This window comes from Lingula anatina, chromosome 9 (assembly GCF_051362555.1).
Source record: "Lingula anatina isolate TDL-2025a chromosome 9, LinAna3.0, whole genome shotgun sequence".
NCBI lineage: Eukaryota > Metazoa > Brachiopoda > Lingulata > Lingulida > Lingulidae > Lingula > Lingula anatina.
Window position 1 is genome coordinate 20,129,278 of NC_141775.1, and position 24,307 is coordinate 20,153,584.

At 36.7% G+C, this 24,307-nt stretch overlaps 1 protein-coding gene across 1 annotated transcript in view; it reads left to right on the forward strand.

Annotated features, from left to right (window-relative positions):
* LOC106180484 (uncharacterized) overlaps nucleotides 1-22,896 on the forward strand; it is a 39,000-nt gene extending 16,104 nt beyond the window's left edge. Inside the window, exons 5-13 of the mRNA XM_086996330.1 lie at nucleotides 198-322; nucleotides 701-1,883; nucleotides 4,637-4,686; nucleotides 5,009-5,179; nucleotides 6,110-6,329; nucleotides 6,592-6,762; nucleotides 7,973-8,082; nucleotides 8,319-8,487; nucleotides 20,749-22,896. Of these exons, the coding sequence (XP_086852456.1) occupies nucleotides 198-322; nucleotides 701-1,883; nucleotides 4,637-4,686; nucleotides 5,009-5,179; nucleotides 6,110-6,329; nucleotides 6,592-6,762; nucleotides 7,973-8,082; nucleotides 8,319-8,468 (2,180 nt within the window). The 3' untranslated portion in view covers nucleotides 8,469-8,487; nucleotides 20,749-22,896. The remainder of the gene's footprint in view (nucleotides 1-197; nucleotides 323-700; nucleotides 1,884-4,636; nucleotides 4,687-5,008; nucleotides 5,180-6,109; nucleotides 6,330-6,591; nucleotides 6,763-7,972; nucleotides 8,083-8,318; nucleotides 8,488-20,748) is intronic.
* The last annotated feature ends 1,411 nt before the right edge of the window (nucleotides 22,897-24,307 follow it).

Here is a 24,307-nt window from a genome sequence, read left to right on the forward strand (position 1 = left end):
CGATGAGTGTTTTAGATTTTAATATTGTAGTAATTTTAAGGATTTTAGTTATATTATCCATTGTAAGCCGCCCAATAAGAAACATTATTATTATTATTATTATATTAATTGGCGCTATTTTTTAGCAATGCTGAGGAGAAAACACTGATTAATATTCATCTTTGCAATTACCTCAAGGCTTTATATACATTTTTCAGAGTTTATTATGTTTTGGTTAAACTCAATCCATATGCACACTATTGGAAAATTGAGGGAAGAAGACAAAAATGCCATGCCATACGTCTTGATTATTGGAACTCATAAGGACATGTTATGCGCACAGGTGAAAACGCTTTTCTTATCACAATTATTCAATTACTACCATACTTATTCTATGTATAATTTGTATCCCTTCAACCATATCACGATTCCTGACGAGTGACTTAATTATTTAGAAACTTTTCACTATGTGACTATTTGTGGATGGCATGATTTAATGTTGGGGGAAAAGGGTGTTCCTTGCCCCCTGTACTCCATCCTAATTTTATATGTTCATTGCAACATACCCCATTTCTCAACTTGAACAAAGTGGACTATATCATATACACACATACACATACACACACCCCGGTAAATGTTTTCCTTTACACTGACAATTTAACATTATTATATGGTAATGAACAACAACTACAAAAATGTCTTAACTAGTTTTTATTCATAGGGCGACGTTGAAAAGATTTTTGATAAACTCAAGAAGTGTCTCGACGACAGGCAGGTACTCAAGGACCACGTCTACCGATATTTTGCCATAAGCAACTTGGCCGAAGATGATGGGGAGTTCGCTGAAATAAAAAAAGCGATCGAAGATTTGTGCGGTTATAGCAGCAACAGTATTGCTACCGTTCAACATCTTTCAGTGAATTGGATTAAATTGGAAATGAATTTGGCAGAGAAGAGTGAAGAAACCCCCATCATATCTATTGAAAAACTGAGGGAAATGGCAAAAAGGGTAGGACTCCCTGATGAAGAATTACAAGAAAAGTTCATTCCTTACCATCACCGTCAAGGCGACATCCTACACTTCAAAGTTGATGGACTGGAAAATGTCGTCATAATAGATCCACTTTGGTTAGCAGATGTGTTTTCTGCCATCATGACCAATGCCAGCAGTCAACCTGGAGGCAGTCACTTTGATCTCCTGAAAGACGATCTGAAAAGAGGAGTGCTCAATGAGGAGGTATTTGATGAATATCTAAAACAAATCAAAATGGCCGAAAAAAAGACTGAAATCATTCAACTTATGCTGCATTTCGACTTGATGTTAGAAATATCCCAGTCAGTTGAAAACCCTCTGCCCGGGTCTGGAAAGAGAAGATTCATCGTGCCCAGTATGCTGGTATCCAATAACAGTGTAAATAACGCCTTGTCTGAGACGGATCCACAGAAACATTTGCTTATCGCATTCCCTCACATTCTGTTTCCTACCGGGTTGTTTCATCGTCTGATCATCCGTCTTCTTAGGAAGTATAGAGCTCAGGAATATAAACATAACATTCCAGTTGTTGGGTTTGACCATGCCTCCTTCCGTTTGGGAGACGAACAATCGGTGCTCCATCTCGCCATTGAAGAAAGGGCCATGAGAATGATGATAACAAATGCTACTGGAAACAAACCAAAACCTGACATATACTCCAACGCACGGGAAACCGTTGAAAAAGAACTGTCAACTCTTAAGGACACGTACTGTCCCAGGATGCAGTTAGGCTTTTGCATTCGGTTAAATGACAAAGGAAAAGATATTCCAATAAAAGCAGAAGACGTCCAAGAAAACGATGAGATATGTAGATCTGTAGAGGACACTGAAATGCCAATCGATGTGACACCGTATCGTGTTTGGTTTTCAGGTAAGCATTAAAATTTTAGGTAGTTTTACTGTGAACAGACATTATGTTCCTGAATATAATTAGGGGTAATGTAGTCATTGAAATCGGTGATACTTTAACTGATGTAAATGCAACTAATAATATTGGGTGATGTACTATGATGTACATGAAGAGAATTAATATTTCAAATTGTTGCCAATAAACCAAACTTTATATATTTTAAAATAATGTAACTTGATAAATACCCAAAGGTATTTTTTATAATCCCCGAAAATGATATCTTTACAGATCTTATCAGCATTTTTCCCCTTGGCAAATTTTTGCCCATCGCCTTTGTTAGAACAGTATAAATATCGCCCATAAAGTCATGCAATTTATATTTTAATCATTCCAACAAAACGAGTTTTACATGGGCATCAACGTCTGTGTGAGGGTAAGACTGTTGCAGTTCTATGTGCCGAACATTTTTATGTACAGAAACAGATTTGTCTGTACACATAGCCGTCACCTGCGTCTGTCGTCGCAGTTGCCGTAGGCCGTCACCATTGTCGCCGTTGCCGTGCACTCAGCAATAACACGATAAGTGGAATACCATTTTACATTTTGTATTCAAATTTGCATATATGCAGCACTGATAACACAATATAAGAAAAACAGATGGGCAAATTGCCATTATACTCACAGGATTGGTCAACCTTTCTGAAACGTAGGACGAGTTTGAAAATCAGCATAATCTGGCCATTATTTTATAAGTTATGCTGTTTTTTCACATTTCTTCAGATTCAATTCTTAGGCATGTTAACAGTCTCATTATTTAACTAATAAGATACCTAAAAGTGTTTGTTTGATATTTCCTGCATCTTTACAACATTGTTAGTTGATTATGTAAAAATGATGGTAAACTTGTTATCATGTATTGTATAATAAAGTGTCAAAAATGGAAATAAACTCATATAACTGCAGTTTGTAAGATTCAATCATTCACTATGATAATGTTCAGAAACTCAGAATGGACTAAATTGGACATAAAACACTGTTCTATTGATATTTTTATGAAAATGGCAGTAAACTGTTAATTTTGTTATATGTTAAAAATTTGTTAAAAATGAAAAAAAAAATGCATTTCAGGACAGTGCTGTCTTGTCTACATTTTGGCATTTTCAAGGTGTGACTTTGAAGTTCCATGGGCCTGAAGACCTTTGCTAGTCACATTTTCTGAATATCCGTGATACTAATATTTTATTATTAAAAATTGATGGTTATTATCCTGTTAAACATTATAATTCATTCCTTACCATCACCAGCAAGGCGACATCCTACACTTTAAAATTGATGGACTGGAAAATGTCGTCATAATAGATCCACTTTAGTTAGCAGTTGTGTTTTCTGCCATCATGACCCCGACCAGCATTCACTCTGGATGTAGTCGTGGGAGTCCTAAAAGAGGAGGTATTTGATGAGTATCTAAAAGAATTTAAGATGGCTGAAAAAAAGACTGAAATCATTCGACTTATGCTGCATTTCGACTTGATGTTAGAAATATCCCAATCAGTTGAAAACCCTCTGCCTGGACATGGAAAAAGAAGATTCATCGTACCCAGTATGCTAGTATAAAATAACAGTGCAAATGAGACAAATCCGCAGAAATATTTGCTTATCGCATTCCCTCATATTCTGTTTCTTACTGGGTTATTTCATCGTCTGACCATCCGTCTTCTAAGGAAGTATAAAGCTCAGCAATATAAAAATAACATCCCAGTTGTCGGGTTTGACAGCACCTCCTTCCGCCTGGCTGATAAACAGTCGGTGCTGCATCTCGCCATTGAAAATAAGTCCATGAAGTTGTTTATAACTAACGCCACTGTACTCCCTCCAAAGACTCACGTGTACTCAGAAGCAACAAAAACAGTTGAAAACGAGTTGACAGTCCTTCGGGATACATACTGCCCCAGGATGCATTTTGGCTACAGCATCAGGTTTAACATGACGGACCCAATATTCCAATAAATGCGCATGGCGTCCAAACGGGCGATTCCATATGTGTGTATGTAGAGAACTCTGACGTGTTGGTAGATTTGAGGCCATATCGCGTTTGGTTTTCCGGTGAGCAGTTTGAAATATCACGTAGTGTTGTTGTGAATAGACATTAGGCCCTATGCTATTTTAACATAGAACATGCATTCCGTGTTAATTGGTTCACAGATCTTAACATTTTAAAAGATCCCTGATTACACATCATGTAATATCTGAAAACAGATACCATAAGAAAATTTAGGTTTGATTAGTTTTAATTTTCAAAATAATTTATCTGGAAAAAAGTATTAAGGATATTTCTGTTTTGTACATATATTTTTGAAAATATTGATTTTTTACACAAACACTAATGACATACAATGTTAGTTATTTCGTATGAATACTCAATTGTATATGCAATAGACTAAAAAATGCTCAATTAGAAATTAATGGGAAAATTTATATTAATCTACCCTTCTTAAATGAACTAGGTACTTGTTTGTAACATTTTTATTAGAAACAAAAGGCACGATATCGTATTCAGATTTTACTCAAACATGTTATGAATTAGCAACCTGTGATAACAAGTCATTAGAAACATGTCAGTGAAAAATAAAACCAAAATTAACAATCATTTCGGAATGACACTTGGATTTTGAAAGGAAAAGTACGGCGTATGATAGGACATAAAGTATTTTGATGGGGCCCTAGAGGCCAAGTACCAATATATAATATATATTAGGCCAATCTTACCATTTTAGCAGCCCCAGAGAATCAAGACCGTCGTGCAGCCAAGTGTCCTGAAAACGAGGCAAGTTATGAGCTTTTAAATACGTTTGTGTCTAAGTACTGCGCAGCAAACACAGAACGTTATTATAACGTTACCATATCATATGTCCAAAAACATTTTGGTAACATTATAGGAACGTTCTGTGTTTGCTGACCATTATCCTCACTTGCACAAGTTTTAGTAAGACCATGAAATTAAATGTACTTGTATATACACAATCATAAGAAAAATTGGATACACTTAGGCATAAATGAGCACTTTTCACTCTGTTACACTTGCTATACGACCTCCGATATTTCTAATGATAAATTTCACATAAAGAGGGTGTATGTGTGCGTTTCAGTACAAGAACGATTCCGAACCAAGAGGTCGTGCACTCATTATCAACAACAAGACATTTTCCGTGGACTGGCTTCCAGAACGTGATGGTACCGAGGTAGATGTTGTTGCCTTGAGGAAACTATTCCGTTACCTCCATTATGAGACAGACGTTATCAGTAACCTGACTGCACATGTGAGTTCATTAATAAGATCATGGTGTGTTTGTAATAAAACGAACATCGTGAAAGCCAAATGGCTTTTAGGTTTCAAAGACTAACATACTTTTTGGTGATATCTCAATATATTTATCAGTGACACAAAGATGATACAATTGATACTTGAACCTTTTGGTTCAAAACAGGTGTACGTTGTCAAACAAACTTTTCGGTCACATTTTATTATGTTTATCTATTTCACTGCAATATATTTTTCTACTAAAATGAAGCTTTTCACTCGTTTCTGTTCATTGCATGTATTTGTATTTATATGAGAGATGTACGGTACACTGAATAGTTATACAACATTGGTCAAAAAGGTTGTCCCACCCCTATTTCCATGTACTTTAAAAACCAACCCCATAAAAACCTGGGCCAAATCCCCCATCTTGTTTAAGAAGAATCGGACAAGTCTTTTCAATTTTATAGACATTTCTTTACATCTGTAGAAATCACAGTGAAACAGTCGAATCGAGGGGTACCTCTTATAAATTTAACTAAATGGTATAAAATGTGTATATTTTCACCACTATTTTGTTTTTTTTTTTTTAACCATGAATCATCTTAGACACGGTATCCGTAATAAAAAGCACTATTTCTAACAGTTCACAGCTGTGAGGTGATCATTTGTAAATAAAAGTACATGGAAATGGGGGTGGGACAACCTTTTGACCAATGTTGTATACAAACAGACATGGCGTACAATCTACAAATATACCACCATATGTCCGTCCTCGGTGGCTACTGCCTTTCACATTCTCTGTTAGCGTCAAGTATGAATTGATGCTTTACGCTGTCGTTGATAACCCAATTCCGTACGTACCACGTCTCTGCAGTCATTGCATGCTATTTCGTTTGAAGTACACTATGTTTTTATGTCACTTCTTCTTTTATTTTAATGTGTAAAGGAAATGAAGGAAGAAATAGAACAAGAAAGTCAAAGAGACGATCACAAGATCTATGATTCTTTCATCTTGTTTCTACTGAGCCATGGTACCGAGGGTGCTGTTTATGGAACGGATGGCTATCCTTTACCCTTCAAATATATCAAAGCCATTTTGAATAACAGGAACTGTCTTGGCCTGTCGGGCAAACCGAAAATGATATTTATTCAGGCTTGCCAGGGAAGTAAGTTATGGAATGTATTACACAAGCTTGAATACCTGCGATGAAAATAACATGCAAAATTATTCAACAAATGTATTGAGATATTAAACTGTATTAACAGTTTGTCTCCTTTAAATTATATTCAGCCACACGAAACGAATGACGCTTAGTATTATGTAATTGTTTAATTAGTTAATACTGATATCAATTCTAACTTATATGTAAACATGTAATCCACATAAGGGTGTATGGGGTATTTCATTTTTTTTCCATATTTGCCCAGAGATGTTGGACAGTGGGACACTGCTGGACGGACAAACAGTTCGACAACCACAGCAAGCACCACCTGCAGCAAACCTTGGCGATGAGGTATCCGATGCGCCACACGAGATTCCAAAGCCATCCAATGATCCGACGATGTCCGATTTTCTCGAAGTCCATGGGACTTCACCAGGTACTTTAACCGTGTTTCTTTGTATGCCATTTTACTTAGGCCTTACAAATGTGTTTTTCATCAGAAAAAAAAATCAAAATGATAAGGTGCACGTGGTGATGCTGGGATTATGGCATTTTGCCTCAGGTAGAAGATGGTGTGCATTTTGTGGTCTTTCGACATATTGTGGAGAACTATATTGTACGTGTATACTTTAAAATGCTCACTACATTACTGCACCAGTAAATACTGAAAATGGTGCATGTATTTTTATACAGTATCAAATAAAATATATGTGCCAAATTTAATTAAAATTTACGTACATTTTTGCCATAATGCTTTTAAAAATGCGTTCAAGATCACTACGAAAAACGAAAGTGTGTCGAGACGTTACCTAATTGTATTTGGGAAGCTGTCAGACGATTTCTTTCGAAAAAAGACTTTGTATCTTATGCAAATGTTGAGAAAAAAACATGCCGTTTATGGAAAATTCAATTATCAAAATTTAAACTACGTAATTCGACAGATTTTAATTTAATTTAATTTAAAAATCGCTATCGTGTATTTCTGACATTGAATTCTCAGTGTGCACAAAGTGTAGGCATCGAAGGCATTCATGAATGTCGACACGTTTGATTCTTTGAATCAGACGCTTCATGTTACTTGATAGCGCAGAGGCACGCCAGGGAAAACAGAGGAAGAAAAACAAGTTCTGATTTTTCTTGATTGAAGGCTTCGATTTGTTGAAGGGCAATTCTGTATGGCCTGGTTTCCAAAGATCGTGTGGCAGGCATATCAGCAAAACAAAATGCATCGCCAAGGACCCGAATGCCATGGCAAAATGTTTTAAGTTTACTTTGTTATTTTGATACAAATAAGCTTCCGGTTGACATAGATTTGACTGGTCTCCAACTTTCCATGCTGCACTGTGCCTGACCGAAAAAAAAAACCCCTTAAAATGAGTAGTGATTCAGTGTTCCAATGATGCCTGCGATGGCTAGAAACGTGACCCGTATTATTGGCCTTTTGGAGATCATTTCAGGTCGGTTCACTGTAACACTATCGGCAAATGTACTTTACTAATAGTTCCTTGATCTATGCGATTTATGAAATTTGCTTTTCCGCACTCTCAGTGAGACTAAGTACTGTTATATTAACAAAATAAAAATAAACAGTACCGTTGCATCTACGAGTAAATAATACGTTAAGGCTTCAGTATTTTCTGTTTCAGATTACGTATCTTGGCGACACACGGGAAAGGGAACATGGTTTGTTCAATCCATTGTCGATACATTTTATCGTGAAGCACACAAATATGACGTTTTACAAATGTTGGTGAATGTAAGTACTGAAATAACATGAACTATATTATTTTACATTGAAAGTGTGTTAAATTCATTAGAACACCAATCAAATATAAAACATAGCTGCCAGAAGAAGTGACTTGACGTAAGAGGTGACTTATGTAAATACAGTCCAACAGGCACAGACTTTTTAAGAACCAGCGAAATGCTCTTCTGTTTATTTTGACAGTTTAATCAGAACTGTTCACTTTATGTAATATTTTATTTCACCAGGTCAATCACGCGATCTCTCAAAAGCAAACAATAGAGGGCAACAAACAGGCACCAGAGATAGTTACCAGCTTACGAAAGAAAGTTTTCTTCAACATAACTCCAGGTAAGCAAAAAGAGTCGCATCTTCCCGAGGTGTATTCGGCCGAATAATAAAGACTCGAGATCAAAAGTAAGCAAAAACAACGAGTCCAAATTTTGCGGAGAATCTCACGTGCCACGCAAGTCCTGTATGCGAAATTACGAGTTCGCATGCACGTATGTAAGCACGTACGGAGGATACTAAACATTTCCAATAGATTCTACAAATAATCTTTGTTACGCTTTATTCTACAAATAATCTCAAGTTACGCTTGCGGCCTCGCTGTTTAAATAATCTTTAAACAGCGAGGCCGCAAGCGTCACTTGCTCCCTTCGCAAGGAGTTTGCAAGTGAGACTTGCGTGGTCCAAGATGCACGTCGCAAGCAATGAAAAAGAAAGTGCCCTTTGCGTGTTGAGTACTGCGCACGCCCTCACATCTATGACGAATTAAGTCGAAAACACGGCGGGACTGCGAGAATAATAGTTGTGCTCACGACGCATGCTGGTATCTCTACAATTTCGTTGTCCAACAATTTTCAAAAATTTTGAATTTTGCTCAATTCAGATTCTAATGTGCCTCCAAAAGACAAGGGAAAGAAGTTTAAGAGCAGAAAAGAAGGTTGGAGGAAGATAACAGAAAAGCGCTTTAGCACTGCTTTTCTATTGTACCACCAGCGTTAGCGCTGGCGGTACACATGGTTTCGGTCTCGTCCGGATCGTTCCGCCGGCTCCGCCGGCTCCGCCGGACGGCTACCGTTACCGCTTCTCCTCCTAGACGGTAAGGGCCCCCGTACCCATCCCATGGATTTAGGTCACCTATAATCTCAACTCGTTCCACGTAAAATTTGGGCTTTGTCGGTATTGGGGTCTGGGTGTGGCACTCATTGCAATGCACCCTTGTCTAAAAATGGCAAAATTAAATGCTAATTATCTACCCTACGGAAGGAGTTATGGGAAAAATTTCTATAGACGGCTTTCCAAAAGTCATATGTGTAGATTTCAAATATACCCTTGGATTTGACCTTTGACCTTTACTTCAAGGTCAAATGGGCCAAAATTTTCAAAAAAATGAAATTTTTTACGAAAAAAATTTTTTTTGCCCTGTTATTCAGACACCACATAGACTTAACCAATAATATGATTGGAAAGTGTTACCCTTCAGGTCATCTTTCATCTCCATGAATTTGGGGTCAATCGGTGCATTTTCACGGAAGTAGCGGCCATAAGATACCGAAACTGAAAACTGTCTCTAATTCGGCAACCGTTAATGCTAGAGACCCATTCTTTTTTGCATTTTGTAGAGCATGTAAAGCCCAACACTGAGGGTGGTCTCGGTTTTTTTGTATTCCATACGGTTTTCGAGTTATGCTGTATCAAAAAGTACATATTGGTGGTAAAAGCAAAATGTGCAGTACGGTAATGGATAATAAATTTTGAACTCTGGAAAAATAAAACATAAGGCTTGGCAAAGCAGACAACTTGTGTTCAAAAATGACATTATTTCATCAAACTTGAACTTCTGAAACTTGAGAGCACCTCCTATTTCAAGAATTTTGACCAAAATGACATTTTCTTTATTTTAATTAATTTTTTCTGTACGAAATTTAAGGCACATTATGGTAACTCCAAAATTATAACATTTAGTCCCTTATATCTCCAAAACTGGCAGAGATAGGTCCATAGTTACTATTGAAGTTGAATAGGAAGTCATATACTGGCAATCTTACTGTGACCTTGAAATTGACCTTTGACCTACTTTTCACCATGAACTGAACTTTGCAAGTTTTGCTTCCCTTTTATCTCCAAAACTGGCAGAGATAGGTCCATAGTTACTATTGAACTTGAATAGGAAGTCATATACTGGCAATATAAATGTGACCTTAAAATTGACCTTTGACCTACTTTTCACCATGAACTGAACTTTGCAAATTTTGCTTCCCTTTTATCTCCAAAACTGGCAGAGATAGGTCCATAGTTACTATTGAACTTGAATAGGAAGTCATATACTGGCAATCTAAATGTGACCGTAAAATTGACCTTTGACCTACTTTTCACCATGAACTGAACTTTGCAAATTTTGCTTCCCTTTTATCTCCAAAACTGGCAGAGATAAGTCCATAGTTACTATTGAACTTGAATAGGAAGTCATATACTGGCAATCTTAATGTGATCTTAAAATTAATGTTTGACCTACTTTTCACCATGAATTGAACTTTGCAAATTTTGCTTTCCTTTTATCTCCAAAACTAGCTGAGATAGGTCCGTAGTTACTATTGAACTTGAATAGGAAGTCATATACTGGCAATCTAAATGTGACCTTAAAATTGACCTTTGACCTACTTTTCACCATAAACTGAACTTTGCAAATTTTGCTTCCCTTTTATCTCAAAAACTGGCAGAGATAGGTCCATAGTTACTATTGAACTTGAATAGGAAGTCATATACTGGCAATATAAATGTGACCTTAAAATTGACCTTTGACCTACTTTTCACCATAAACTGAACTTTGCAAATTTTGCTTCCCTTTTATCTCCAAAACTGGCAGAGATAAGTCCATAGTTACTATTGAACTTGAATAGGAAGTCATATACTGGCAATATAAATGTGACCTTAAAATTGACCTTTGACCTACTTTTCACCATAAACTGAACTTTGCAAATTTTGCTTCCCTTTTATCTCCAAAACTGGCAGAGATAAGTCCATAGTTACTATTGAACTTGAATAGGAAGTCATATACTGGCAATATAAATGTGACCTTAAAATTGACCTTTGACCTACTTTTCACCATGAACTGAACTTTGCATGTAAAGCCCAACACTGGAGGTGGTCTCGGTTTTTTTGTATTCCATACGGTTTTCGAGTTACGCTGTATCAAAAAGTACATATTGGTGGTAAAAGCAAAATGTGCAGTACGGTAATGGATAATAAATTTTGAACTCTGAAAAAATAAAACATAAGGCTTGGCAAAGCAGACAACTTGTGTTCAAAAATGACATTATTTCATCAAACTTGAACTTCTGAAACTTGAGAGCACCTCCTATTTCAAGAATTTTGACCAAAATGACATTTTCTTTATTTTAATTAATTTTTTCTGTACGAAATTTAAGGCACATTATGGTAACTCCAAAATTATAACATTTAGTCCCTTATATCTCCAAAACTGGCAGAGATAGGTCCATAGTTACTATTGAAGTTGAATAGGAAGTCATATACTGGCAATCTTACTGTGACCTTGAAATTGACCTTTGACCTACTTTTCACCATGAACTGAACTTTGCAAGTTTTGCTTCCCTTTTATCTCCAAAACTGGCAGAGATAGGTCCATAGTTACTATTGAACTTGAATAGGAAGTCATATACTGGCAATATAAATGTGACCTTAAAATTGACCTTTGACCTACTTTTCACCATGAACTGAACTTTGCAAATTTTGCTTCCCTTTTATCTCCAAAACTGGCAGAGATAGGTCCATAGTTACTATTGAACTTGAATAGGAAGTCATATACTGGCAATCTAAATGTGACCGTAAAATTGACCTTTGACCTACTTTTCACCATGAACTGAACTTTGCAAATTTTGCTTCCCTTTTATCTCCAAAACTGGCAGAGATAAGTCCATAGTTACTATTGAACTTGAATAGGAAGTCATATACTGGCAATCTTAATGTGATCTTAAAATTAATGTTTGACCTACTTTTCACCATGAATTGAACTTTGCAAATTTTGCTTTCCTTTTATCTCCAAAACTGGCTGAGATAGGTCCGTAGTTACTATTGAACTTGAATAGGAAGTCATATACTGGCAATCTAAATGTGACCTTAAAATTGACCTTTGACCTACTTTTCACCATAAACTGAACTTTGCAAATTTTGCTTCCCTTTTATCTCAAAAACTGGCAGAGATAGGTCCATAGTTACTATTGAACTTGAATAGGAAGTCATATACTGGCAATATAAATGTGACCTTAAAATTGACCTTTGACCTACTTTTCACCATAAACTGAACTTTGCAAATTTTGCTTCCCTTTTATCTCCAAAACTGGCAGAGATAAGTCCATAGTTACTATTGAACTTGAATAGGAAGTCATATACTGGCAATATAAATGTGACCTTAAAATTGACCTTTGACCTACTTTTCACCATAAACTGAACTTTGCAAATTTTGCTTCCCTTTTATCTCCAAAACTGGCAGAGATAAGTCCATAGTTACTATTGAACTTGAATAGGAAGTCATATACTGGCAATATAAATGTGACCTTAAAATTGACCTTTGACCTACTTTTCACCATGAACTGAACTTTGCATGTAAAGCCCAACACTGGAGGTGGTCTCGGTTTTTTTGTATTCCATACGGTTTTCGAGTTACGCTGTATCAAAAAGTACATATTGGTGGTAAAAGCAAAATGTGCAGTACGGTAATGGATAATAAATTTTGAACTCTGAAAAAATAAAACATAAGGCTTGGCAAAGCAGACAACTTGTGTTCAAAAATGACATTATTTCATCAAACTTGAACTTCTGAAACTTGAGAGCACCTCCTATTTCAAGAATTTTGACCAAAATGACATTTTCTTTATTTTAATTAATTTTTTCTGTACGAAATTTAAGGCACATTATGGTAACTCCAAAATTATAACATTTAGTCCCTTATATCTCCAAAACTGGCAGAGATAGGTCCATAGTTACTATTGAAGTTGAATAGGAAGTCATATACTGGCAATATTACTGTGACCTTGAAATTGACCTTTGACCTACTTTTCACCATGAACTGAACTTTGCAAATTTTGCTTCCCTTTTATCTCAAAAACTGGCAGAGATAGGTCCATAGTTACTATTGAACTTGAATAGGAAGTCATATACTGGCAATATAAATGTGACCTTAAAATTGACCTTTGACCTACTTTTCACCATGAACTGAACTTTGCATGTAAAGCCCAACACTGGAGGTGGTCTCGGTTTTTTTGTATTCCATACGGTTTTCGAGTTACGCTGTATCAAAAAGTACATATTGGTGGTAAAAGCAAAATGTGCAGTACGGTAATGGATAATAAATTTTGAACTCTGAAAAAATAAAACATAAGGCTTGGCAAAGCAGACAACTTGTGTTCAAAAATGACATTATTTCATCAAACTTGAACTTCTGAAACTTGAGAGCACCTCCTATTTCAAGAATTTTGACCAAAATGACATTTTCTTTATTTTAATTAATTTTTTCTGTACGAAATTTAAGGCACATTATGGTAACTCCAAAATTATAACATTTAGTCCCTTATATCTCCAAAACTGGCAGAGATAGGTCCATAGTTACTATTGAAGTTGAATAGGAAGTCATATACTGGCAATCTTACTGTGATCTTGAAATTGACCTTTGACCTACTTTTCACCATGAACTGAACTTTGCAAATTTTGCTTCCCTTTTATCTCAAAAACTGGCAGAGATAGGTCCATAGTTACTATTGAACTTGAATAGGAAGTCATATACTGGCAATATAAATGTGACCTTAAAATTGACCTTTGACCTACTTTTCACCATGAACTGAATTTTGCAAATTTTGCTTCCGTTTTATCTCCAAAACTGGCAGAGATAGGTCCATAGTTACTCTTGAACTTGAATATGAAGTCATATACTGGCAATTTACTGTGACCTTGAAATTGACCCTTGACCTACCTAACGAAGAACTTAAATTTGATTGTACCATATATATTTTTTGCAATAGTTTAAAAATTCTTGTTGATTGCATTTTTACAGCTTGTCAAGCACAAAACTGGTGGCTGTGTCCCTTATTTTGTGTATGTGGGGGTCTATACGAATGCGCTTGCTCCAGCTGGTGGTACAATATTCGGAGGCGGTATCGCCTCTCTGATCCTCTAGTTATTTAATAATTTAACAAAACCATCGTTGCCTGAAGAAAAGACATAGCTGCGTCATCTTAGATTAAAACTAACTTTGCCTTAAGTAAATAAATAAAAGGGCGTATAATATAAATACGGTAACTACAGTAGGAGAACAATATTAATTTTGCACAAACATTACTTAAATTTACAAGGCATAGCTGTAGGCCTACATACTGTTAAGCTGCACGCAAAGTCTGAGATCGACTTCGAGTAACGCCCTTTATTTTCCCCAATATATTTCGAATAAAATGTGTCAATTATGTGTCCCAAGAGGGTGGTGCATCTTGAAAAAAAAAATAGCATAATAAAAAGGGTTTTGAATCACGATTTGTGTTTACAAAGCCCAGGGAATCTTTGCTTTGGGGGAGTAGTGTTTTTGCAGAGTATTGGTAGGCGGGAGCATCAGTGGGGGGAAGTATCGATGTGGGGAAGTAAAGAAGCGGGGGAGTATCGGTGCGGGGGAGTATCGGTGCGGTGATGTAAAGAAGCGGGGGAGTATCGGTGCGGGGACATATAGGCATTCTAGACAGGGGCGTACTCGGCCAATATAAAAATTTTAACTTCGTCTTACGATTTTGGAGCGCCTGTTCTAATTTTTAAAAGCGAGGCAATGGAACCAAACAATACGAATCTCAAAAAAATTGATATTTTTTAATAGAGGTTATAGCCGGGCGTACATCAAAAGGCGGCTCGTTTATTATTGTGATATGTAATAATAATTTATGTAAAAGATACGATATAATAGGTTCTTGTCGATTAGCTTTATTGATTTTTTAAGTATTTGGAGACTAAAAACACAATTTAAGCTGAATGGTTTCAAATCGAGGCACCACGTATTTTAATACTGTTAAAACCATGTAAAAGGTCAAGGACGTTTCAGATCGCTGACAGTGCGCGTGCGCCATCTGGTGTTAAGTCCGCGAATGACCGTTTGCACCAACTGATTGTTGAGTTGCTGTAACTGATTATTGAGTTGCGATAACTGATTGTTGAGTTGCGGTAACTGACTTTTGAATCGTTTATTGAATGTTAGATTTTGACGAATGATTAAAATGACCAAAACTAATTTAGTAGAATTAAGTTTAGATAGTTAAAGTAGGTTTTGGTTGTTAAATAGTGCTGATAGATTGTTGAATTGACGTTTGCATTTTTTGCGTGAATGGCGTTCCATAAAAGACTCGAAATCAAAAGTAAGCAAAAAGAACGAACCTGGAACGTGTTAAGGTACAAACAATGCTGCCAGTCCTGCTGAAGATCTCATCCTTTTATCAAATGTCTCAAATCTCCAACCCAGTTGCAGACCCCACCTACAAAATTGTTTCCCAACTTCAATAAATTATTCCCAACTAAAGCTGGAACTTCAAGGTTATGATCTTCATAAGGTTATTTTTCTCATCAATGTTATTTCTGTGTGTTTCCACCTAAATTGCACCACAATTCCTAGCATTCACGCACCTCACATTCATTTATCAGTACTTACTCCTCCTGAAGTGATTTGGGACTACATTGAATCAGGTTATCCTTAGGGCGGATTGCTGGCACAATTTAGTCTCCTTCTTACAGATTTCAAATATTCAATGTTACATGTTGTCCCTAAATCTGATCTTCACAAAACTTGTGTAATTTACGATCTTTTTTTTATCCCAACCTGGTCTCGGTTGATTCTAACATTCCAAGAGAGTTCTCTGTGGCACAGTACGACTTCATTGATGCTGTTATCGCACATGTCCAACATTTTGTTCGTGGTGCTCTTTTAGGTATATCTTATATTCAAGATGTTTTCCACATTTTACCGATTATCAACTGCGTCCATCCTTTAAAGGCCCAGTGGGTCACCTGTGACCCACACGTTTGACACGTCCCCACCCACACCACACAAAATGAATCCACTTCATTTTGCCATTTCCTATTCCTTATGTACTAGTTTATCCTTGTTGACCAATTAGAAACTAGATCATTATCCTTCACTTCACTCAAATATGTCTGCCTCCATAAGAAGGAGTTAATGCTATTGTCTAGTGGGTTTTTATGTGTCTGTATTGTCATCTCAAGATAAATAATAATTTCAGTATTCTGGCTTTTCATTCTAAATACAATAGTCTTAAACCACACAGAAATGTTTTATACAGTTGTTAGCTACGCTTCCAGGTTTAGATTTATTTTTTATGTTGTTATTGTAATAAAAAGAGGTTTGTGATATCTTGAAACTTAGTCATTTGTTTACCTCTAAAGCCCAGTGGGTCACCGGTGGAACATAACCAAAAACTAGGTCAATGTTGCCCAAAACATTTTTTTCAACATTTATTGATAAATATGCTTATTACAACCCTATTACCTAGGCATTAAACTTTTCATGCAAGAAAAAGTTGTCTTGGGCCTTTAAGGGTTTTTCCTGGAGTGATCTGTTTTATTATGAGAAATGTTTGCCAATAGGTGCAAGTTGTTCGTGCCAGATTTTTTAATCTATGAGTAAAGCTATGCAATGGATAATGTTGGAGAGATTTCATGATTCGGCCATGTCCCGTATACTAGATGATATCTGTTTCATTGGACCTCAAAATTCCAAGAAGTGTCAGGTTGATTTTTCTTGTGTTATGCACATGGATAAACATTTCCATTAACGCAGTAAAAAACTTTACTCTGACCACTTGTTTAACGTAAACAATCTTTACTCTGACCACTTTTCTTTATTTTATCTCATCGAAATAGATTCAATACAAATGAAACCTTGGATAGGCTTTTAGGGTTTAATCTGAAATAAAATTTCAGGCATCGGTCAAACGTGTCTAATTTGGTTCAGTTTTGTTGTGGGATATGGTTGATTGGGCGAGTAATGACCCACCCACTTATTGTCCATGTGGTTCAAGTATGGTGATTTTGATGACCAAGGTAACTGCTTACTCCCTTGTTTCATTAAGTTATCTGCTATTAGAGGTTCTCTGTTCGAACCAGTAATCTCATTGTGCAACCTTACATTACTCCTAATGTGCCCCCTAGTCATGCGATTCCCAGATTATAACTTACTTTGATGTGTTTAGGATCTTATTATTTTTTTACTATTAAAAATGATAATTTTCAGTCATATGCACTTTACCTCATTTGCCTTTGAGCAAAAACAGAGCTGTGTTCTGCTAATGATCATTTGGCTACATAAAACAGCAATTTAGATAATTGTGTTTATGTAGGGAATGTCTACATCAGTGAGATTTAAGTCATCCAGCTTTTTAGCTGCTTGATATTTACCCGCATTGTTACGTAGTGCAGTTTAAGCAGCTACACTGGAAGATTACTTGCTTCGTTATTTCATTTTTATTTGGACACATTCCACCTTCCCCCATCACCCGCCTTAGTCCTTGTGTTTTTCTCTATTTTTTTCTTTTTTCACTAACCAGAGTCTCTATTTCTGCGCCAATAACTATTGTGGTTTCATATCTATTTTATTCTGAATTAATCTTGGTTGCACCCATTAAACTATATTATTATTAGTACCACCAGCGTGTCCGCTGGCGGTACTCATGGTTTTAGTCCCGACCCGTCTCGTACAGCTCCGCCGGCTCCTGCGGCTCCTGCGGCTCCGCTGGCTCATGCGGCTCCTGCGGCTCCGCAGGATGGCGTGGGATACAAGTCACCGTTACCGCTTCTCCTCCTAGACCGCAAGGACTTGTGTCCCCATCTCTTGGATTTTGGTCACATATAATCTCAACTTGAACCCCCTGGTCTTTTTGTCTCAGTCGGTGCATTGGCCTGGGCGTGGCACTCGTTATAATGCACCCTTGTCTAAATTTTTGAAAATTCAATGCTAAATATCTCCCATACCGAAGGAATTAAGTGAAAAATTTCTACAGATGGCTGACCGAAAGTCATATGTGGAGATTTCAAATATGCCCTTGGATTTGACCTTTGACCTTTATTTCAAGGTCAAACGGGCCAAAATTTTCTAAAAATGGGAATTTTTTGCTAAAAAATTATTATTTTATGCCGATTTTCAGAAACTTCACAGATCTTACTTATAATATTATGGACAGGTGTTACCCTTAGGGTCTTCTTTCATCTTCGTGAGTTTGGGGTCAATCGGTGCATTTTCACGGGAGTAGCGGCCATTAGATGCCAAAACTGAAAACACTCTCAAATTCTGGAACTGTTAATGCCAGAGACCTGTTGTTTTTTGCATTTTGTAGAGCTTGTCAAGCGCAACACTGAAGGTGGTGTCCGTTTTTTGTTTTCGATACGGCTTAGGCATTGTACTATATCGACAGTTCAACATCCAATATTTAGTGGTGAAAATAAAATGTGAAATACTACAAAATTAGCAGAGATACGCCCATAGTTACTATTGAACTTGAATAGGAAGTCATATACTTGTAATCTAACTGACCTTGAAATTGACCTTTGACCTACTTTTCATGATGAACTGCACTTTGCAAGTTTTCTGATTTTTATATCTCCAAAACTGGCAAAGATATGCCCATAGTTACTATTGAACTTGAATAGGAAGTCATATACTTGTAATCTAACTGTGATCCTAAAATTGACCTCTGACCTAATTTTCACCATGAACTGAACTTTGCAAATTTTCTAGCCCTTATATCTCTTAAACTGGCAAAGATACGCCCAAAGCTACTGTTGAACTTGAGTAGGAAGTCATATACTGGCAATCTTACTGTGACCTTAAAATTGACCTCTGACCTACTTTTCACCATGAACTGAACTTTGCAAATTTTCTCTCCCTTATATCTCGAAAACTGGCAGAGATACGCCATTAGTTACTATTGAACTTCAATAGGAAGTCATATACTGGCAATCTTACTGTGACCTTGAAATTGACCTCTGACCTACTTTACACCATGAACTGAACTTTGCAAATTTTGGTTCCCTTTTCTCTCTAAAACTTGCAGAGATATGTCCATAGTTACTATTGAACTTGAATAGGAAGTCACATACTGGCAATTTACTGTGACCTTAAAATTGACCTTTGACCTACTTTTTACCATGAACTGAACTTTGCAAAATTTTGTTCCCTTTTATCTCCAAAACTGGCAGAGATAGGTCCATAGTTACTATTGAACTTGAATAGGAAGTCATATACTGGCAATCTAGGAGTGACCTTTAAATTGACCTTTGACCTAATTTTCATCATGAATTGAACTTTGCAAATTTTGGTTCCCTTTTATTTCCAAAACTGGCAGAGATAGGTCTATAGTTACTATTGAAGTTGAATAGGAAGTCACATACTGGCAATTTATCTGTGACCTTGAAATTGACCTTTGACCTACTTTTTACCATGAACTGAACTTTGCAACTTTTTCAATGCTTATACTTTCAAAACTGGAAAAGATATGCCCATAGTTACTATTGAACTTGAATAGGAAGTCATATACTGGCAATTTACTGTGACCTTAAAATTAACCTTTGACCTACTTTTTACCATGAACTGAACTTTGCAAATTTCCATTCCCTTTTATCTCCAAAACTGGCAGAGAAAGTTCCATAGTTACTATTGAACTTGAATAGGAAGTAATACACTGGCAATCTAACTGTGACCTTGAAATTGACCTTTGACCTATTTTTTATGATGAACTGCTTTTTGCATGTTTTTTGGCCTTTAAATCTGCAAAACTTGAAAAGAAATGCCCATGGTTACTATTGAACTTGAATAGAAATTCATATACTATGATGTTGAAATTGACTTTGACCTACTTTTTCACCATGAACTGAGCTTTGCATATTTTCTTGCTCCTCATATCTTTAAAACTAGCAGGGATGTGCCTGGTGTTGCCCCTAAGTTTTCTCTTTTGTCAGCATATATGCACCACTGACAACACATTTTAAGGAAAACCAATAGGCCTTTTGTCTAGAGAATCACAGGAGTGATCAATGGTAGGAAAATGCAGGTCAGTTCGAAAATCTGCTTGATTGTACCATTTTGATTCATATTTTTTGGCATATTTTGAGAACTCTTGTTGATTGCATTTTATAGAGCTTGTCAAGCCCTTTTTTTTTTTTTTTTGGGGGGGGGGGTTCCATACGAATGCGCTTACTCCAGCTGGTGGTACAATATCCGGAGGCGGTATCGCCTCTCTGATCCTCTAGTTATTATTTATATTGTGACATTTATATAGCATGGGGTGTATGATAATCCCCCATTTTTGTAAGTTTATATCTCATTATTCTTCGTCATTAATAAATGACAATTTTCAGTCATATGGACTTTATGCTATGTACCTTTGAGCAAAAAGCTGAGCTTTGTTGTGTTGGTGTGATTATTTGGCTACATGAATAGAATATTTCATCCACAGAGGTGTCTCTTGGCTGTAAGATGTATGAAATAATATTCAAATAAATCTGAACTGAAAAAAAATTAATTAATTCTATAAAACGCAATATTTTGAAGAAACATGTTGTTGTAAAGAACAATTTTCTTGCTGCTGTCATTTCACCTGGTAATTGTTTGTGTTCTAGGTGAAGAAGAGCGAGTCCAAGACCAAAACTAAAGACGGCTGTCGACGGTTTCATGCACAGAGAGCCCGCAAACGAAGTACACACACTGGACAATAGAAGTGTCACCCCCTAAATCAGAGTAATAAAAGTAGGCAGATCTTCGGTAGATATAATGTCTGGTCTACTTATAATGTGAATAATGAGTATAAAACCGCTATACCATGGAATTGTATTGTTGGTCTTGTACATGTACAGCAAATATTATTCCCGTCTTCCTCCAATATGGCAAGATACAGGCAATTACATAACGGTTATATGCGTCAAGTTTTTAACCTGAAGAGACGGAATATAGGCAATGTCAGAATATCGATACAATTGAATTGTTCAGTCAGAATCGTGCAGAGGGTCTGGTCTCGGTATGGAAACACTGGATCAAGAGACAAATTGCCTCTGATGGGTCGTCCAAGAAAAACTACTGGCCATGAAGACCGACGACTGATTTTGATGTCCAGGTTGTCAAAGTTCGACACTGCTTGTCAGTTGACAAGACAGTGGAACAATTTTACACATAAGAATGTGTCTGTGAAAATTACTAGGCGTCGGTTAAATGCTCAGAGAGTGTATAACAGGGTAGCAAGACAAAAAAAAAACTCATATATCGTTACAAAACAGGCAAGGTAGAGTGAACTAGGGTCAACAGGATCTGGAACTGGACAGTCCATGGCAATTGGTCCTATATATTTTTTTCTGGTGGGTTTCGCTTTGGTCTGACCTCTGATGACTGATGGGTACGATGCTAGCGAACTGCTGGTAAAGCATTTGAAGCACATGCACTGAATTTTCGAACCCGGAGCAGCATATTTATCATGGTGTGGGGCTGCATCAGCATCCATTGCGTGGGCGAATTGGTAGTGGTTGATGGAAACATGAATCACTAGAAATATATCGATGTTTTGGAGTCAGGCTTGCTACCATCTATTACTAACATGTTTGGTGACAGGAGTTATCCATTTGTTCACCAGGATGACAATGCTCCTTGTCACAGGCCCAGAGCAGTTGATGATTGGTTTGAACAACAGGACATTCGCAGGTGATGTGGCCTGCCCAGAGACCGGATGCAAGACCGGATGCAAACATACCTGTAATAGAAAATGTGTGGAATGATATGTCAAAACTTTTGACAAATGTCCGTCTAACCAGTAGAGAATAATAGTTATATTATATAGAAAATAGTTATATTCAGTGTTTCACGCTTGGGCCAGCATAATCCCTGAACTCATCAGACAATTATATGAAACCTTGCCTCATAGGCTGGCACCTATTATTAGGTCACTTGGCTATGCCACAAGGTACTGGACCTGAAAGTGCATATTTTGGTAGAATGTATACTTGGTTCTCATTTTGTGATTTTTTTTGTGAAATTTGATGTTAATAAAATGATACCAGGAGCATAATATTCCACAGTCATTTATCTTCCCCATAGTATTGGTGCAGTAGGGGAGACACTTCTATTGTTCAGTGTGTGTACTTGCATTTTTTACTAGATTCTATTCTAAAATGGAGATATTAGGCAGTTCTCTATGAACATTTCATTCGCCTTTGGTGTAAATATTACAAAGGATTACGCAGTGCAGAGGTCAAATATCTGATATTAGGGACATTCTGTCCAGCTCTTAAGGAATTATGGGGTAACATTTCATTAAACAGACTTGTAATTATTTCTGAATATATGTCTCACCGTCTACAGGAGATACATGCAGCACTTAGACATTAGCTTCTAAATAACGCAGTCTGATGCAGATAAAATATATGCTCTTGTTTATAATGTACATAAATTTGGTGATAGTTGGCAGGGTCTTATCACTACATGAATATTTTTACCTCTCCGGAAATCAATATAGAATATCAGATAAGATGGGCATGAATAATCTAGCTCTGCAATGTGGTATAAGATATGGATTATTTTCACACTGGTATTTTGTTTTATGTACCTTAGCCCATGTTGATTACAGTGTCTGTAATAAAAATATTAGAGACAGTTAACAGGTCTGATGCGATCATTTGTAAACGAAAGCACATGCAATTGGAGACGTGAAAACCTTTTTGATAAGTGGGTATGTTGTAATAGAAGTATAATAAACGTACAAAGAAAATTTTGTAATAGACTTGCATAGTTGGTTCTGATTTTTATTCGAATATCAAATGTAACAAATGTATTACAAAACATTTGTTTATTTATATAAGCTGTGAATACCTGTAGCTACGATGTTAATTCAAATGTCTGCCGGGCATTCTTTTCATAGGCGTCCGATATCCAGCAACTGTACCAGCACAGCTTTTTCTGACCGTACCATGGCGAATCCACTGGGGCAAAGTAAGCCCTCTCCCTCATTTCTTAGCAATTATTATTATTATTATTTTCATTATTGTTATTATTGCAGGTTTACAAATGTAGTTGCAAAATGGCCAGGTTCAACTCATGACAGCTTCATTTTCAACCAATGTGCCATACATGAGATGTACGAAGCAGGAATGCTGCCAATGAGTTATCTACTCGGAGACAGTGCGTATGCTCTGTCTCCTCTCATGATGACACCAATCCTGCACCCGATCACTGCAGAAGAAGAGGCCTATTCTGAGAGCCAAAGGAAAACCAGGAGTGTTGTTGAACAGGCACTTGGTGTAACTAAAGGCAGATTCAGGTATGTTTACCCTTTATGGTATATAAATCTAATCCCTATTGTGATAACACCCATTAACTAAGTTTGTGTATTTACTTTCATCAATCAGTTCCCAACCTACATTCAATAGGGTGACTCCCCTTTTCACCCACACCCACACATAATTATAAAACCTGGCAAATAATTTTGTTTCAAAAGTCTTGATTATAAATCATAATAACGTTAACTAGTCAAAAAAAAAGTCTTATAAATTTGTGATTTATTGTTTCCTGTAAGAAATATAATCAAATGTTCTGATACAATAATATCTTCTTTATTTTAGATGTATGCACAAGAATGGTGGCCATCTCTGGTACACCCCAGAGATGTGTACACCCCAGAGATGTGTGGGAGAATCATCATAGTCTGTTGTATCCTGCACAATTTTTGTCAGGAAAACAATGACCTGCACCATGAGGATGAACATCCTGACATTGATGCAAGTGTTCATGACAATGTGTGTTTGTTGGTCCTGTACTCTGGTCTCAGGACCAGGGAAGAAATAATCAGGAACTTCTTTACACATTAGTCATGTACACCTGCCTCGATGTCAGGATCTTCAACTTAGCAGCCACATGAATCTGCCTTATGGTACACCAAGAGCCTTTTCAACAACACTTCTGTATTTTGACTCTCAGAAAATGCCTCTTCCTCTCAATGATCGGCCCCAGGATTAATGACATCATGATTGGAGACAGTGCAAATACTGCCACTGAGTGGGTAGCCACGTGGCATTTCCTACCTTGTACATCTCTTGTATGGTACAGATATTGAAAATGAAGCTGTCGTGGGTTGTTAGCCAGCCCACCTTGGAACTACATTTGTACACTGAAAACTTTCCACAAACAAACATATTCACA